Below are 12,040 nucleotides of genomic sequence, written 5' to 3'. Positions count from 1 at the left end.
TGTAATGTGATACTGCCTCCAGAGCGCTCTCTGTACTGTACATGTTGGATAAGCTCACAGTCATTTTCTTCAGATGGAGCTTTGACAAGCCGCACAGATATCCACCTGCAAGCAATCAGCAGACTAGTGTTAAGTGCTTTGATATTAAAATGACTGATTTAAAACAATTTGCCGCCCGTACTTTAGATAGCAAGAGATTTGAAACAACTTCCATATGCTGATATATGATGGAAAAGGTGAAGGAGTTTATGAACACCGTTGTCAAGCTATGTGAGAGTAAACCCAAATATTAGCTGTCATGAGTGTTTTATTTTATTCAGAAGTTATCCACATTTCAACCAACACACTGGATGACTTGTTGTTTGACTAGCTAAAATTCGTACTTAATATTCTAGCTGTTGCTCATTGGAAATGATCAAATACAAAGTTATACTTATGGTACTTAGAATATCACTGCTATGGAAATGGGTATTAATCTAAGGATAGTTTATCTATTCAATGTGATTACAGTGTATATATTATAACCACTTGAGGGCAGTATGAACGAGGAAACATCCAGTTTTGGATATAAAAAACTATTGCTAAAGTAAAATGTAAAATTATTTCAAAAGTGTGGCGCAAAAGCCATCTATCCTTCCTTGTTTGTCAAGATGATAATCTTGTGTTGCTACAATATTATACAGTGGTGCTTTACTTTGAGGAATGCAGAAGATTTATTTCATTTCAGTACATTTGTTCTCCATCAAAATTCGACAAAATATGGGCTCTCAGATAAGTTCTCATTTCAAAGGGAGAGTTTTTTTTCTTTGTTTATCAGACCTCCAACTCCTGGTCCTCCAGCCCACAAAGAGAATATGTCAGATGAACACTCGCACCTCAGCCTAGATTTGAATTGAGCAAATGTGCAGTTGTTCAAAGTGGATAGAGTTTCATTGATTTGTTTCAAGACAGAAGAAAACATATCCTCGGGGCTTCTACCAGTTTGAAATAACAATGGAGGCCTCTCTGTCTTCTCTACTGTTTGTAGTCCTGTTGCTATCTTGCAGGCCAGTCAAAAGGAGGAGGATGGTTAGGGGGTGGAGGGAGGAGAATGGAGTGAGAAGAGAGCAGCAGCAGTCAGGCAGGTGACTGTGTTAGGCCCTAACCTGACCACTGGGCTGGCCGTCCAGCAAAGAAGCGGCAGACAGATGTAGGAGTCTCAGCAGCCAGCAACACATCAGCCTCACACAACACAACAATAACAATGATGAAATCAAGATAGAAACCAAGTTTGTACCTCTGTAGAGAATGTTATTTTTAAAAAATGTATTATCTGGATATTACATTTGCCAGAGGACAGAGCTAGTGACTTCTACGTGTAAGAGTAAAAAAAAAAGAAAAAAAAGAAGAAATAGTAATCTCATGTTCCCGTCTTTACTTGAGTTCAGTCATGTATAGAAAAATCAGCTTGTGGTCATAATGAGAGATTTCCTCTGTTTCCTGCTCCCTGAAGATGTTTCTGGTGTCAGTCAGGCGGCACGGCAGAAGGGGAGGGGACTCTCCGACTGTTTCCGTGGTGACAGGCCTTTCATCAGACCCACCAAGGCCCTTTGTTGTTATTTTAGGGATCTCTCACGGGTGCAGTGTGAGAGAGCAGTGGAAAGACACACACACACTCCACCAAACAATAGTGACATGCTCACTGCCATGTCAATCAAACAAATATGTTTTTGGGGTGCAGAAGTGCACCTGTGTTATTATCTCCTCAGATAGGTCCTTCAGTTGAGTCCCAGTCTCAGCTCATTGTCTGGAACACTGATTGCTGTCAACTGAAATTTAAATCTGTACATAACATTCATTGTATGTTAATGTCTCAACATAAAGTAATTTTGGCTATTCATTAATGTGTTTTTTTTTTCTCAACAGTGTTTTTATTAACAATATACCCCGAGACAGGCATTTACCAACTGTAAGTTAATGTTAACTAATGCCTTTTCCGGATGCGTAAGTTCGCAGGTAAGAGGAAACTGTGGTTATCTGGTGGTTAACACAATCTCAGAAACTATGATGCCTATAAGAAGCTGTTGTGACGCCCTTGTCTGCCGTATCTTGATGATCAGTCATATCCCCATACTGTTGAGCAAAGAACGAGTTCTCCCTTCCTGTCTGCCATGTGTATGTGGACCCATTACAGTTGTCTACTCTCACAGTGTCTCTTCTTCAAACTTCAAACAATCCAGGGTAAGTAACATAAGTACATAGGTACATCTTTAACCTCTCCACTTTTCTGTTGATTAGATGTTTACAGAGGTGACAGAGCAGTTTTGTTGTTGTTGTTCTCATGAGTGGAGGGGGGGGGGACAGATGGGGGGGAGGGAGGGGGGGGTTCTCTCGAGTAGTCCTTTGGCCTGGATCACTCGGCGCTGCTGTTTCCCTCTAATGAGCGGAGATCGGCTGCCCGCTGTGAGACACTGACCCCCTCCTCCTCCTCCAGGTCCACAAGACTCTCCTCCAAACAATAGCAATCAATTCCCCGCACATCAGACACAGCCCGCGAACAACTGATAAATGATATGCATCTCCTGCTGGTCCCATGGCAACCGCCTCGACTTTATTGTAGCTCGTCTTTGATCCTGCCAAGCTTTGATTCGTTTCTCACTCCCCCTTTTAGCTAAACATATCATGTGAGTTTGGAGCTTTGTTTTTGACAGGCCCCATCTTACCTGGCTCTCTCTCCACAGGCTCCCCGCCTCTCCCACAGGACCCGTGGAGGATGGGAATAATTCCACCCCATTCAAAGACTTCTCTGGATTTTTTATTTCTACTCTGCCTCCCTACTTGTGGTTCCTACTGACCTGCCGGAAACCAGGGGAGTTAGGGGACCAGTTGTGTCTGGGGAGTCAGAAGACCAGGAATGCCAGGTGACCAGGGGGCCAGTGGAACATGATTGGGGGAATTTGGGGAGACAGTTGACCAGGAAAAGCAGGGGAGTCTGTACCGTCAACCAGACTGATGGAACTCCAGTCGCAGGTCTTTAGCACAGCTCGACCACAGTTCCCCACATTTACCCTGTCAAAAAGGAACTTGACCATGATTAACAGTCCACAAGTAGACGGGATAGTCAGTTGTCCAGAAGAAGACAGGATGGCTTATGGTCCAGAAAGTGAAGGATGGTCAGTAGTCGGATAAGATACACAACATTTCTGTCTGAAAAGGTATGTATCAGAGAGTGCAGGGAGTGGGTGTTCTTGCAGTAACATCAGATAGTGGTTTTTGTCTCATCCGCTACAGTGGAACATATTCACACAGCCTTCACCATCATCTGCATACCACCATAGCAGCAATTGGATGGGTTTTATGACCTATTACAGCTCAGAACCATCTGTCCTTCTGTCACCCACCTGGGCCTCTCCCAACAAGGCAATTGTGATTTTATCTAACACTGACAATTACCTTTTTTTTGTGTAGGCTGATGGAAAAACTTTGTAGTTCCATGGTTGCATGTTCAATGTAAGCACTGCTGTGACACAATGTATGTTTTTCAAAAGAACATTCTCCCTCTTAACTCATGTACATCTAAATAGTCCTGGCAAAGATAGAGAACAGACTCTTTATGCTGTCAGCCACCTTAACTTCTAGAAAGAGTTATTTTGTGCATGATAAGATCTTCTGTTTTTCAAGACCACAGTAAAGGCTAGAGCTTTGTCAGTCTCTTTGTCTAGATATAAATCACAGAATCAGCCTGCAAACATCCTCTCTCACACACCAGTTTGTGATAAAGGAGAAACACAGCAGGGTTAGCTTAACCAGTCTGAGTCTGACAGCAATCTCCAGCATCGGCGCTTGTTAATTGGAGGACATTTCTCACTTACGTACTGTGAGAGACCTGGTCCTGGTCACTTCCTGGCAGTGAAGTGGCTGTGGGTTGGGTGTCGAGCTGTCATATTTACCAGAAGGTTTTGAGTTGACTCAAGTAGTAGTAGTGAGTTGTAATAGCTCATGCAGTGTTTGTTTCTCTTTGTATTGTGGAACCAGGGGTTAAGAAATCGAGGATGAGAAGGTTGATGTTATTGAGAACGACAGAAAGAGACCTGTGTCTGAGGGCAAAGGCTCAAGGGGTTGTGTCTATTTTTGTGTGTATGTAAGAGAGAAAGAGAGAGAGAGAAAGAGAGGGAGAAAGAGAGACAGAGAGAGAGAGAGAGAGAGAGAGAGAGAGAGAGAGAGAGAGAGAGAGAGAGAGAGAGAGAGAGAGAGAGAGAGAGAGAGAGAGAGAGAGAGAGAGAGAGAGAGAGAGAGAGAGAGAGAGAGAGAAAGAAAGAAAGAGTAAGATTCAAGAAAAAAGGAAAGAACCAAAGAAACACTAGAAAGAGAAGCAAGCCAGACAGAAAGAAAAGAGTAGAGAAAGGAGTAAAGTAGTAGAGGGTGTTAACCCATCATGTGTGCCAGTGTGCTCCTGTCTCTCCTGCTGGTCTGCAGCTTTCCTCAGACTGGTGATACCACGCCCCCAGGTAAGGGTTACCTTTCCTTCTTCCTATCAGGTTTCTCCTCCAGAGGGATTCATGTCATATCATGATGGTTACTGGTGGCACTGGCCACAGTGTAGTTCAGGATCCTAACCTCTCTTCCCTATGGTTCTGCCAGCTGTGAGTTTTTCATGATGCATCAAAGTATGTAATTGTTCTCACGTCTACCCTTCAGCCATAAACCCTGACAACATCAGGCTGAATGTTTCCCGCTCCAGCAAGGGTCTCCAAGTGTCCTGGCAGTACCCCAGACCTGACCAAGATGAACGCTGCTATGAGACCCAACTCCAGCACAACACAAGCTGTCACACGGACTGGCAGGTACGGACATGGGGACGTGGTGGTGTACTGAGGGCATTCATAAAATGGATAAAATAGATTCATAACATTTCTGAGTTGGTATCAAACTTTTATGTCAAAATGTCAGATCTATTCTGATTCCATTGTCCAGGATCGAGGTGGTTTGACCCACCTTGAACACGGTTGGCTTCTCCTCCAGCTTTTGACAGATGTGAAATCCTTGTGAATGTACTGCCTGTTTCTATGGCAGATATGAAGAGATGGGGGGCCCGACCGAGAGAGAACCATTTGAGTGTTCTTGTGTCTTCTCACGTGTGTGCTTGCTGCTTTGTTACCAGACGGTGACCCTGCAAGACAGGGACTTCCTACTGGAGTCTCCATCCTGGGGGAGGAGCTACACGTTCAGGGTTAGAATGAAGCACATCAATATATGTGCCCCTCACCAGTGGAGTGCATGGACACCGCCTGTCTACTGGGGACCAGAGGCCCACACAGGTGGTGTAATACTTCCTGACTTCAGTCTCTCTCTCTCTCTCTCTCTCTCTCTCTCTCTCTCTCTCTCTCTCTCTCTCTCTCTCTCTCTCTCTCTCTCTCTCCCCCCCCCACTCTCTCGCTCTCTCTCTCTCTCTCTAGCTTCTCCCACTTTTCTCTTTCCTTTTCTTTCTCCATCTTCTCTCTCTCCCACTCTTTGTCCTTCTCTCTCTCTCTCTCTCTCTCTCTCTCTTTCTCTTTACCTTTCTCTTTATTTTTGTCTCTTTTCTCTCTTTCTCTTGCTCTCAACTTTTACAATTTAATGTTGCTTTATTGTCATGACCAGAATTAGTAACAAATAAATAACCTAGGTAATTTAAAACTGGGACATACTAATCTGTGATCATTATTACATTAACATGGGGTAATTAGGGCAGAATAATCTATATTCTACACCATATTACTTTATCTATGTGATTACAGTTTTTATCGATTGCTAACACACATTTTTTGAAAGCCTACCCCGATTTCTCAAAACTCTAAACACAAACCCCAAAACCACTCAATTCAAAACACTTCATAACTCCTGCAAAATGCTACTTTGGTTTCAAAACAATGTTATGTCACCTCAAAATGGTATTTTGATTTCAAACAACAAACACAGACTATTATTTGAGTAGACTTTTCAAGCATCGATTGAACACTGATGTACTCAAGTGAAAACACTACGATGAATGGGAAAACACCATGTATGTAGGCCTTATCAGGAGCATTTTGCCTTTTCATGTTCAGTGATACCATAGGCTTACTTAGGCTTAGTACATATTGTTATACTGTAAAATGTAACTGTAAAATGTTTTTACTCCAATATGAAACAACACACAAATATACAGTAACAAAAATATTTATTTGTTTCAAAAGTGAAATAAAGAATAGGCCAGTACAGTCAACAACAAAGAAGAAAAGTAAAATAAAAATATATATACTGTAAACACTGTAAAAAAGGAGGACAAAATAATTAGGCTGCATCCTGTCTTCGGATCCTGTCTGGCCAGAGGACCTCATCAACATCACAGGCTATGTTCTCTCTGGCCAGACAGCGGGGAAAGTAACGCCTGGTGTGGCGAATCCAGCCCTGAAAGGCCTCAGGGGCTATATTGCCACATGCCTCCTCCATGGCCTGTATCAGGGGCATCTGCGCCTGCGGATTGCGTTCGTATACCTTCCATCTCCAGGCAGAAAAAAACTCCTCTATTGCGTTTAGAAATGGAGAGTATGGTGGGAGGGGAAGCACCAAAAACCGTGGGTGGTTGGTGAACCAATTGTGGATCAGAGCAGCCCGGTGTAAACTTACATTGTCCCAGATAACAACTGCAGCTTTTGATTTTGACACAAATGATTGTAGTTGTTCTAAGAGCTAAGGCGGTCTGGTCTCTCTTATGTTTAGAGAGTATGTTCTTTGCACACAATGTTCTTTGCAAAGAACAATACTTTACTTTTAGACCTTGTGCTTCTGAGAAATCACTGGTGTTTGACAATTAATTATTACTAATGTACAGGGCTTGTGATTAAATTGGTGGCACACACACACAGATTCCAGGAATTATAGATAGGGCACAGTGCCCGCGGTGATGTCGGTGACACACACCAATTTCTGGAATTATAGATAGATGCCAGTGGCCGTGATGCAGCGGGTGATGACATTTCTTCTCAGTGGTTTTGGTGCCTATTTTCTCAGATCACAATTGAAATTCTCTGTAATCTCTGTAAGTACTTGTTCAACCTCCACATCTGTTCTAGTCAAATTACCAATCCTGTGGTAGCCTACATTCATGCAAATGATTATGAAGCCTTCATTTGTCTACTGTTTCCAACATCATAGATTGCTTATGTTATGTTGATCAAAAGTACTGTATTGGTTCTCTGTTAAATTGTCTTACCACTACAAACATCTAAACTTCAGTCCATAACAGAAGACATTCATTTATGCAACTAAATTCACTGATCTATACTGAAAGTTATATCCACTTTATATTGTCATTCTGTTAACTAGCCAGCCCCTTTGAAAGCAGCTGTTGTAAAAGTGAATTTGCTTCTAAATAACAAAACATAATTTCACTATTTTCCTTAGTTTCATTTGCAAATGCGTTTGTTGATAGCATTTACGGTACTGCACTCCGTTGGATTATAAAAAGGAGTTCCCGGTATGCACTGCTTTGGATTATAAAAAGGTTCTCGAGATATTCGTAGCAAACTCGCTCCAACCAGAGGAACAATCAGAGTGAAGGGGCTGGGACGCGAAGAGAGCAGGCCAAACTGCTCCGATTTATTTTCATTATTTGAGTTTTTAGGACAGTGCAGGTTTGTCTGCCCCTAACCTTTGTTGTTTTTGTTCCCAAGTTTTAGATGTCAGATAAGTAACCCACACACAAGACTATCAGTGTAGCTGTTCTAAATTTCTAAGTTTATAGTATTGATGTTGCAAATTCATCCTTGTTGTCTGGCTCTCTGGTTTTCAATTCAATTTCATTTTTTTGGCATTTCAAATCTTTTTCAAGAATAAAAACGACATATTTGGAGCTAATTGAAAACCAAAACCACTGTTTAGCAATCCAAAATAAGTATATAAATCAAATCAAATCAAATTTATTTGTATAGCCCTTTTTACACGCAAGCATGTCACAGAGGGCTTCACATATGCCCATAGAACTGCCCCTCAACCAACCTAAACCCTCAAGGAAGACAAGGAAAAACTCCTCCAGAGACGGTTGGTGAGAGAGAGGAGCAGAACACAGGCTAAACATAGTCATACAGTGTCGATGGGTTTTTAAAACACCAAAATCCATTGTTCAACTTTATAGATGTAGAACAGGACCGGGAGACTCGCGACCAGGTCCAGCGTTGGCTGACCGACGACCAGGCAGGTGCTGACAACTCAAACCCCCCACACCACAAGGGATGTGTGTGGGGGGGGAACAGAGAGAGGAGAGCAGGGATTAGAGAATGCCAGGAGCAGCTAACAGTTACAGTCATAATAGAATGAGATCCCCACCGGTCAAGTGTGGACTGGTGCAGCAATTTAACAGAGCAAAAAAAGGGGAATTTGATGCAACCCCACACACCAAGACAGCGACAGCCCCCCTCATTTGGAACATGAAATCTGTTCCAGGGGAAGAGAACTCTAAAATAAGTTATACTTATAGAATAAGGATGGAAACAACCCGTCCCCTGTTGCCTCCAACTAGTAACATACTTACCTTTAACAGTCGTAGAATTGACTAAACAATAACGTTTTTAACCTAATTTTGAATGTCGAAACAGTATCAGACTCCTTAATTGAGACGGGTAATTTGTTCCAGAGAAGAGGTGCTCTATATGAGAACGCCCTACCTCCAGCTGTTTTTTTCTTAATTTTGGGAACCACCAGATAGCCGGCATCTTGAGATCTAAGTGTCCTTGCGGGGCAATAGGGTGCAAGGAGACCGGAGAGGTACAGTGGTGCCAATCCATGCAGAGATTTGTAGGTTAGTAGTAGAACTTTGAAGTCAGCTCTGGCTTGGATAGGGAGCCAGTGTAGAGAGACAAGAGTAGATGTTATGTGATCAAACTTTCTTGTTCTGGTCAATAGTCTAGCAGCAGCATTTTGCACCCGCTGTAAATTTTTTAGGTGGGTAATTGGGAGGCCAGAGAACAACACATTGCAATAGTCCAATCGGGACGTAACAAATGCATGTATTAGTTTTTCGGCATCATCCTTTGAGAGAAATTTTCGTATTTTGGCAATATTACGTAGATGGAAAAATGCAGTTCTGGTCATTTGCTTAATATGGTACTCAAACGAAAGGTCTGGGTCCATTGTGACTCCTAAATTTTTTACTATCTGGCTTTGAGAGACTTTGACGCCGTCTAGGTCTAAGGTCAGATTGGAAAAATTATTTCTATATTTTTTAGGACCGAAAATTTGAACCTCGGTTTTATCCGAATTTAGAAGAAGGAAATTTGCAGTCATCCAAGCTCTCAACCTAGAAACACATTTTTCCATAGCATGTGGAAATTCTCCAGACTTTATAGACATATATAGCTGAGTATCATCTGCATAACAGTGAACATTTACCCCAGAGCTTCTAATTATTTTTCCTAAAGGCAGCATATAGAGAGAAAATAACAGAGGGCCTAGAACTGAACCCTGTGGTACTCCGTATTTTACAGTGGAGCTCCTGGATGAGCAGCCATCATAGTGGACATATTGTGATCTATCAGATAGATACGATCTAAACCACTGAAGTGATGTAAGTAATATAAGTAATATAAGTAATTTACAATATACAGGCATGTTAAGTCAGGGGTCAATAGTTAATTGAAAAGCAAAAACGAATCAAACAATCATGACTGTTTATGAACCAATCAGCTCTCAATTCAGTTCAATTCAACTCACGTATTCTTTATTGGCAGGAATGAGTGAGCATTTTTGCAAAATAACGAACAAGATTAATGAATAGCTTTGTAAAAAGTCTCTCTCTCTCTTTCTCTCTCTGTTACTGTTTCTCCCTCCCTCTTATTACATTGTTGTGGCTGAGAGAAGTGTGTTTATTCCTGCAGTTTCCTGTGATGTGGAGGCCAAGTCACCGATCAACACCAGCACCTACATTGGCACCATTATCCCTCTGTCTCTCTGTTTTCTGTTGGTCTGCATCTTCTCTCAGACACGGCAAGTGTGTGTTCTGTCACCACTATTACACTGTGCAGAGAGATTCTCTGCACTCTTGTAGCTATTACATTAATCCACTCTAACTGGTGCTGAGTGGTAGAAGAGCAGATGGTGATGGGCTCTGTCTTCTGTCCTCCAGGATCAGGGTAATCTTCCTGCCTCACATCCCTAGCCCTAAACATGCATGTGGCAGCCTCACCATCAATCATTCACAGGTAAATCTCTCATCAACATGAATGCTGCGTTGCAGCTAGGCTGTGTTTGCATGGGACAGTGGTCAGTCCAGTCTAGATCTGTGTAATGTGTGTAATGGTTAGATCAACGTGCTATGTGTTTCATAATGATTGTGATGATAATGAAGGGGAGAAGGAAGATAATGATGATGGTGATGATAATGATAATGGTGATAACGGGGATGGTGATGATGATGACGATGATCGTGATGGTGATAATGATGGTAGTGGTGATGATGATGTCTCCACAGTGGCGAGGTGGTTTTTCTGAGCCTGGTGTGGACTGTGAGACGGTCGATGTCGAGATCGTTAGCATCCAAAACACAGAAGAGGAAGAAGAGGCGAAGGAGAAGGAAGAGGGAGAAAATGCAGAGAAAGAGAAGGAGGAGGAGGGGAACAGAAATGAAGAGTGCAGCGTTTTTGACCAAGGATTGTGCCCAACTGACGCAGGACTACAAATCTACCCTAGCCTGGCAGCCAACGGTGCCTACTGCAGTTTGTGTCTTTGGGATGAACGTAATGCTAGTCTTAACATGGTTGTGTGACATGAATACGCATTATATAAGACCAAACGTTTACTCTCTCTTTTTGGTTTAACATTCCTGGATACCATAAAAAGACAACTGCCTCCTCTGTAAATGTCAATATGGTTGTTATATTCCTTTTGACCACAGGAGGGCAGTATGACTGTGAGTATAGCTCTGATGACCAAACTTAGAGAGCCTGGTTTGAGCCTGCTATCCTCCTCCTCCTCTTCTTCCTCCTCCTCCACAGCAGCCTGGCCCAGAGAGGGGAGTGGGCTATTATTGATGCTTATCTAAAAGATTTATATGCATGTTGTGCATAATAAACATACAAATTACCTTTAAGACGTCATGGTGAGTGCTTGTGTTATCCTAACAAATCGTGATGGATGAGTGGAATTATTGAGTATCTAAGTGTTTATAGAGCAGCCTGTAGAGTGTGTAGTATAGCTTCATAATGATTGGATTGGAGAGTACATCTCCTCACATTCATGATTCCTGGATTCTGGAATACCGTGGTTCGGGATTCAGCCCCTACATCCAGGGTTTCCGACGTGAGGATACAACAGGCCACTGTGGGATCAGGAGGTGTGTCAAACGTTTTTAACAAGAACATTGTGGACATTCCATTATGTTAATAGCTGATGCCCACTGTGTTCATCCTCGCATCAAATGCATTTTTTCCCCCCGGCCTCCGGAAATAAACGTCTCTTAGTTTTTTCTTTGGAATTGGCACCTTGTCTTCTCTCCTCTCCTCGCTCAACCTCTTCATGGAGTGAGCGGGCAGCTTTGAAGACCGGAGGAGCTGCCTGGGGCTTGGGCTGGTGGGGGGAGGGCTACAGACCGCTGCACCTGAGTGCTGACCTGAGGGGGGGGGGGTGCGGGGGGTACCTCCCTGTCTCCGTCTCTCCCTCTGTCTCTTGTCGGGAGAATACAAAGACAGGGAGACTACAACCTGAGGGTCTGGTATGCTGATGTACCTGATGTTGTTATGGTGATTATAGAGAAGGGCACAAGTCCCTCTCCTTATTCCCAAAATGTATTATTTTATTATCGAATTAATCTTGTGGCTCATAGCACTGCTGTGTTAGGCTTTTTATGAGAGAACTGGATCACTCTGACACCTGTGCTGTGATCACAAAACATGTAAGACACACCGTTGCATCTTACACTTGTGAATGAGCTGCTACAGTATCCTTCCTTCTGTACCTCTATTCCTGTACCTCCCCTAAAAGCTACAACAAACAGCTGGCTGATTAATAAAGCAGGCTCTCTAAATGTGGCTCACAGTCATGTTTCTTC

General features: G+C 42.8%; 1 protein-coding gene across 1 annotated transcript; it reads left to right on the top strand.

The window, feature by feature from the left end:
• Positions 1-3,449: 3,449 nt before the first annotated feature.
• Positions 3,450-11,494, top strand: crlf2 (cytokine receptor like factor 2). The gene is made up of 6 exons (XM_062457497.1): positions 3,450-4,487; positions 4,678-4,823; positions 5,141-5,297; positions 9,873-9,981; positions 10,121-10,196; positions 10,466-11,494. Exons 1-6 carry the CDS (start codon positions 4,415-4,417, stop codon positions 10,757-10,759), a joined length of 855 nt encoding a protein of 284 aa, XP_062313481.1. The 5' UTR covers positions 3,450-4,414; the 3' UTR covers positions 10,760-11,494.
• The last annotated feature ends 546 nt before the right edge of the window (positions 11,495-12,040 follow it).

Source organism: Osmerus eperlanus, chromosome 3 (genome assembly GCF_963692335.1).
Source record: "Osmerus eperlanus chromosome 3, fOsmEpe2.1, whole genome shotgun sequence".
Classification (NCBI taxonomy): domain Eukaryota; kingdom Metazoa; phylum Chordata; class Actinopteri; order Osmeriformes; family Osmeridae; genus Osmerus; species Osmerus eperlanus.
This window is presented reverse-complemented; position numbering and strand designations above follow the sequence as displayed.

Bases quoted from the DNA above. Each gene is read 5' to 3' on its own strand.
- crlf2 (XM_062457497.1), top strand. From the start codon at position 4,415: ATGTGTGCCAGTGTGCTCCTGTCTCTCCTGCTGGTCTGCAGCTTTCCT. The intron at 5,298-9,872 runs GTGGTGTAATAC...TTATTCCTGCAG, and splicing joins GGGACCAGAGGCCCACACAG to TTTCCTGTGATGTGGAGGCC. The intron at 10,197-10,465 runs GTAAATCTCTCA...ATGTCTCCACAG, and splicing joins TCACCATCAATCATTCACAG to TGGCGAGGTGGTTTTTCTGA.